The sequence below is a fragment of the Pristiophorus japonicus genome, chromosome 3, assembly GCF_044704955.1.
Source record: "Pristiophorus japonicus isolate sPriJap1 chromosome 3, sPriJap1.hap1, whole genome shotgun sequence".
Classification (NCBI taxonomy): Eukaryota; Metazoa; Chordata; class Chondrichthyes; family Pristiophoridae; genus Pristiophorus; species Pristiophorus japonicus.
Window position 1 is genome coordinate 3,777,980 of NC_091979.1, and position 5,666 is coordinate 3,783,645.

The 5,666-nt window shown below is 52.5% G+C and overlaps 1 protein-coding gene and 1 long non-coding RNA gene across 10 annotated transcripts in view; both read left to right on the forward strand.

Moving 5' to 3' along the window:
- The window catches only part of LOC139259631 (tensin-1-like), an 875,917-nt gene extending 873,785 nt beyond the window's left edge, over positions 1 to 2,132 (forward strand). For 3 of the 9 annotated variants that reach the window (XM_070875132.1, XM_070875133.1, XM_070875134.1), the window contains one exon: positions 213 to 2,130. In XM_070875132.1, coding sequence (XP_070731233.1) covers positions 213 to 354 — 142 coding nt within the window. In that variant the 3' untranslated portion in view covers positions 355 to 2,130. Of the gene's footprint in view, positions 1 to 212 lie in introns of all 9 variants that reach the window. The other 6 variants (XM_070875136.1, XM_070875135.1, XM_070875138.1 and 3 more) reach the window with 3 other exon arrangements.
- Positions 2,133 to 2,188: 56 nt separating this feature from the next.
- Positions 2,189 to 5,341, forward strand: LOC139259633 (uncharacterized). The gene is made up of 2 exons (XR_011592619.1): positions 2,189 to 2,689; positions 2,820 to 5,341. It is a non-coding gene; the product is annotated as an uncharacterized lncRNA (long non-coding RNA).
- The last annotated feature ends 325 nt before the right edge of the window (positions 5,342 to 5,666 follow it).

The window sequence follows — 5,666 nt, forward strand, 5'->3', positions numbered from 1 at the left end:
CTACTCCCCCCCCCTCCCCCTCCTCTACCCCCTCCCTCCCCTCCCCCCCCCCCCCTCCCCTCCCTCTCCCCCCCCCCCCTCCCCTCCTCTCCCCCCCTCCCCTCCCTCCCTCCCTCCTCTCCCCCCCCTCCCCCCCTCCTCCCCCCCTCCCCTCTCCTCCCTCTCCCCCCTCCCTCTCCCCCTCCCCTCCCTCTCCCCCTCTTCCCCCACAGACTCTTTGGCTTCGTTGCCAGGAAGCAGGGCAGCACCACTGACAACGTCTGCCACCTTTTCGCCGAGATGGACTCCAACCAGCCGGCGGCCGCCATCGTCAACTTTGTGTCGAAGGTTATGATCGGCTTCCAGAAGAGATGAGCGCCCGACATTTTTTTTTAAACAAACACATCAACATGAAAACTGATTGTCCGGGCGAGGAGAGAGAGAGAGAGAGAGAGGGAAGGACTGGGAGAGGAAGCCGAGAGGGAGACGGTGCAAGTGTCGGTGGCGATGGGGTGTGGGAGGGGAACAAGGGACATCTTGTATATTGCGCTACTTTCTGTTCGAAGGCAAAAATGACAAAAGAGCAAATGTTTCTCCAAGTGTGGAGTCAGCGTGTGAAGATCCCTCGCACTGAGTTCATTGTGACACTTTAACCAGCTTAACCAACCGCTCGCACAGTGTATAACCTTCCACTTTAGCATGCTTTACCGACCTCACACTTCTCCCAATCGCTCAGAGAATAATCCTGGCCAGCCCCAAACTCCCCATAGCACGGCTCCGGACAGACTGCGCTCACTGCGCGGACCAGGCAGGCATGAGCAGACATTATATAAATATATATATATATCTCAAAAAACCCTGTTCACTGGGAGAACTTGGCAGCTTCCAGTCACCGCCCCTCCCTGTCCCCTGCGCACTCTCTCAGCGTTTGAGAGGCATCGCAAAGCCGAATATCACACACTGGCCAGAGACAGAGACAGAGGGAGAGCAGTCTGTGCACGATCCACCTTTTCCGAGGGTTCTGGCACTTCAGATACTCCCGCTTTGGCTCGGTCTCTCCCTTTCCTCCTTCCACACATCCCCAATATTCCCTTCCCTGCCGCTGGGGCTGCAAGACCCCAGTGTCTTTCACTTTGACCCTGTGCCTCGCCTCTGGAATTCCCTCCTTCCTCAAAGTCAATGCTGGAGGGAGTCCCTCAAACAGGCAGTGGTCGGTGTTGTTGCTGGGCTAGTAATAGTCCAGGGATAGGGAGCTCAAATCCTCCCAGGGAAAGTTGAGAATTTGAATGCATTAAAATAATTAAATCTGGAAATTAAAAAGCTAGTCTCAGTGAGAGCGACCACAAAATCTGACGGATTGTCGCTAAACCCCTCACTGGTTGCCCATGTCCTTTAGTGAAGAAAAGCTGCTATACTTACCTGGTCTGGTCATATATGTAGCTCATGTGGTTGACTCTGAAATAGCCCAGCAAGTTCCTAAGTGACCCAGAACCACCTGATAACAAGACCCCCCCGCCCCGCCCCTGGGCTCACTATCTCTGCACACCACAACACTGCGGTAACCCCCAGCTATTCAAATACACTTCAATCATTTCACTGTCAGCTGGTCTAATCCTCAGGGCAGTAACCAAGCACCTCATATCTTACAGCACCGGTTCCGCACATAGTAAAACCAGCCGTGGCTCAGTGGGCAGCAATCTCGCCTCGGTGTCACAAGGTCGTGGGTTCCAGCCCCACTCCAGGGACTTGAGCACATAACCTAGGCTGACACTCCAGTGCAGTGCTGGGGGAGTGCCACACCGTCAGAGGGGCAGTGATGAGGGAGTGCTGCACTGTCGGAGGGGCAGTGATGAGGGAGTGCCCCACTGTCGGAGGGGCAGTACTGAGGGAGTGCCCCACTGTCGGAGGGGCAGCACTGAGGGAGCGCCGCACTGTCGGAGGGGCAGTACTGAGGGAGCGCCGCACTGTCAGAGGGGCAGTACTGAGGGAGCGCCGCACTGTCGGAGGGGCAGTACTGAGGGAGCCCCGCACTGTCGGAGGGGCAGTACTGAGGGAGTGCTGCACTGTCGGAGGGGCAGTACTGAGGGAGCGCCGCACTGTCGGAGGGGCAGTACTGAGGGAGCGCCGCATTGTCGGAGGGGCAGTACTGAGGGAGTGCCGCACTGTCAGAGGGGCAGTACTGAGGGAGCGCCGCACTGTCGGAGGGGCAGTACTGAGGGAGCCCCGCACTGTCGGAGGGGCAGTACTGAGGGAGTGCTGCACTGTCGGAGGGGCAGTACTGAGGGAGCGCCGCATTGTCGGAGGGGCAGTACTGAGGGAGTGCCGCACTGTCGGAGGGGCAGTACTGAGGGAGTGCCGCACTGTCGGAGGGGCAGTACTGAGGGAGCGCCGCACTGTCGGAGGAGCCGTCTTTCCTATGAGACGTTAAACCGAGACCCTGTCTGCCCTCTCAGGTGGACCTAAAAGACTATTTGAAGAAGAACAGTGGAGTTCTCCCCAGTGTCCTAGTCAATATTTTTCTCTCAACCAACATCAGTAAAAAAACAATATTCTGGCCATTTATCACATTGCTGTTTGTGGGAGCTTGCTGTGCGCAAATTGGCTGCTGCTGCATTTCCCACATTACAACAGTGACTACACTCCAAACAGTTCTTCATTGTCTGTAAAGTGCTTTGAGATGACCAGAGGTCATCAAACACTCCCAGGGCAGGTACAGGGGGTTAGATACAGAGTAAAGCTCCCTCTACACTGTCCCATCAAACACTCCCAGGGCAGGTACAGGGGGTTAGATACAGAGTAAAGCTCCCCCTACACTGTCCCATCAAACACTCCCAGGGCAGGTACAGCACGGGGTTAGATACAGAGTAAAGCTCCCTCTACACTGTCCCATCAAACATGTGGCTCTAATTGTGTCCCTTATAACTTTGAAACAAACCATTTCTTAGAAAAGCACTTAGAATCACACACTGGTCAAATCGCTCTGCCTTTGCAGAATTTCACTCCAGCCAAAATATTTTCTAAGTGTCGCTCTTTACGGCTCTACCTGAATCACCCTTTTTATTGGAGGAAGATGTGGCCCCTTCCCGGAAGGAATGGGATTGAAGTGTTTCACAGGAGGCGATGGCAGTGTCCTGCCTGACATTGTCACTGCTGTTAATGGCCCTCCACCGCCCCCCACTGGCTGTCACTGGCTTCAACACAGCAGGGAATCAGTCTTTATCAGCACTGGTCCATGCAATCCGGAATATAAATTCCTTTTTTGATCTATAAACCCTCCCACCTACCCAAAAAAACTCAATTCCTAGCCCCCTGGATCAGTGCAAGCTTTAATACCATATCTAAAGGAATTAACGTTAACAATACAATATAATTACACCTCATGATATTTGATCAGTTCTGTCTGTCTGACTCAGAATGGTTCGGGAGTTTGTGCACAAGCTTATTTTGCTACACGGACTGTACGTTGCGGCTGTAAATATGTACAAGGCAACTTCAGACCCCTGTCTATGTGTGAGCCACTAACACAGGTGCAAGACATTTTATAAAGTATATAAGCTGCGGCCGAATTATGTATAAAAATTTGCTTTAAACCAATATCTTAAAACTCGGAGCTATTTCCAGGATGATTTATTTTAGAAATGTCAAATCGTCTCGCGTGAAGGTGCAGGGACGGTCGATGCACTTTCTACACTGGTGTTATATTAAGCGGCGTGGCTCTCCCCTCTACAGATCCTTGTGACAGCCAGAGACTGGCCGGCGATGGTCTCGGGACCCACCCTTGGCTTGTGCAGCGTTTACAAACGCGGTACCCCGGGGCTGGTGCAGGGGACACTGAGTCAGAGTTGCTCTCCCTGATCGCTATCGCATCATTCCTGCCTGGCAATGTGTGGGTATATATCCAGCCAACACTCAGTGAGAATCAGTGTGTGTGGGACTGTACCCCAGTGAGAGTCAGTGTGTGTGGGACTGTACACCAGTGAGAGTCAGTGTGTGTGGGTCTGTACCCCAGTGAGAGTCAGTGTGTGTGGGACTGTACCCCAGTGAGAGTCAGTGTGTGTGTGTGTGTGGGACTGTACCCCAGTGAGAGTCAGTGTGTGTGGGACTGTACCCCAGTGAGAGTCAGTGTGTGTGGGTCTGTACCCCAGTGAGAGTCAGTGTGTGTGGGACTGTACCCCAGTGAGAGTCAGTGTGTGTGGGACTGTACCCCAGTGAGAGTCAGTGTGTGTGGGACTGTACCCCAGTGAGAGTCGGTGTGTGTGGGTCTGTACCCCAGTGAGAGTCAGTGTGTGTGGGAACTGTACCCCAGTGAGAGTCAGTGTGTGTGGGACTGTACCCCAGTGAGAGTCAGTGTGTGTGGGACTGTGCCCCAGTGAGAGTCAGTGTGTGTGGGACTGTACCCCAGTGAGAGTCAGTGTGTGTGGGACTGTACCCCAGTGAGAGTCAGTGTGTGGGACTGTACCCCAGTGAGAGTCAGTGTGTGTGGGACTGTGCCCCAGTGAGAGTCAGTGTGTGTGGGACCCGTACCCCAGTGAGAGTCAGTGTGTGTGGAACTGTACCCCAGTGAGAGTCAGTGTGTGTGGGACTGTGCCCCAGTGAGAGTCAGTGTGTGTGGGACTGTACCCCAGTGAGAGTCAGTGTGTGTGGAACTGTGCCCCAGTGAGAGTCAGTGTGTGTGGTACTATACCCCAGTGAGAGTCAGTGTGTGTGAGACTGTACCCCAGTGAGAGTCAGTGTGTGTGGGACTGTACCCCAGTGAGAGTCAGTGTGTGCGGGACTGTACCCCAGTGAGAGTCAGTGTGTGCGGGACTGTACCCCAGTGAGAGTCAGTGTGTGCGGGACTGTACCCCAGTGAGAATCAGTGTGTGTGGGACTGTGCCCCAGTGAGAGTCAGTGTGTGTGGGACTGTGCCCCAGTGAGAGTCAGCTCCCTCAGGAGAGACGAGGAGAAAATGGGACGCAGATTGGAAATCGGAAACCACAATACACCGATGTGATGACCAGAGGATTAATGAATATTTGCCGGCTTGAAACACATACTGCGAATATATAATTAAACAAAATATCACATTTACACGCTTATGCAATCAAATCAAAACAAAGGGGTAATTTTACAAAATATTTATTTGATTCCTAGTTTGCTTTGCTGTTGTGTATGGGACTCCTGTATAGAAGATTGTGTATATCGAAAAAACGGCAAAACAAATTCTATTCACTGTAAAGGAGAAATTGGTCACAGCCAAAGAGGAAATTGACAGAGAGAAAGAGAGCTGTGAACTGTTACACGTATATTATATGTAAAATGTATGTATGTTCCTGCTGGTGATTGTAATAATTCATCTTTTACATATATTAATATATATTTACTGGGTGGATTTGTGCACAGTGATTGTCCAGCACACAGACCGTTTGGTGACAAATATTCCTGTTTTTTGTTTTTGTGTCGAAGTTTCTTCTGGGGCCAAACAGGCGATGTGGAGAAATACTCCCTCTGCCCCTCACTCCCGCACCACCCTCTGTTTATTAGTACCTCCCTCTGCTCCTCACTCCCGCACCACCCTCTGTTTATTAGTACCTCCCTCTGCTCCTCACTCCCGCACCACCCTCTGTTTATTAGTACCTCCCTCTGCTCCTCACTCCCGCACCACCCTCTGTTTATTAGTACCTCCCTCTGCTCCTCACTCCCGCACC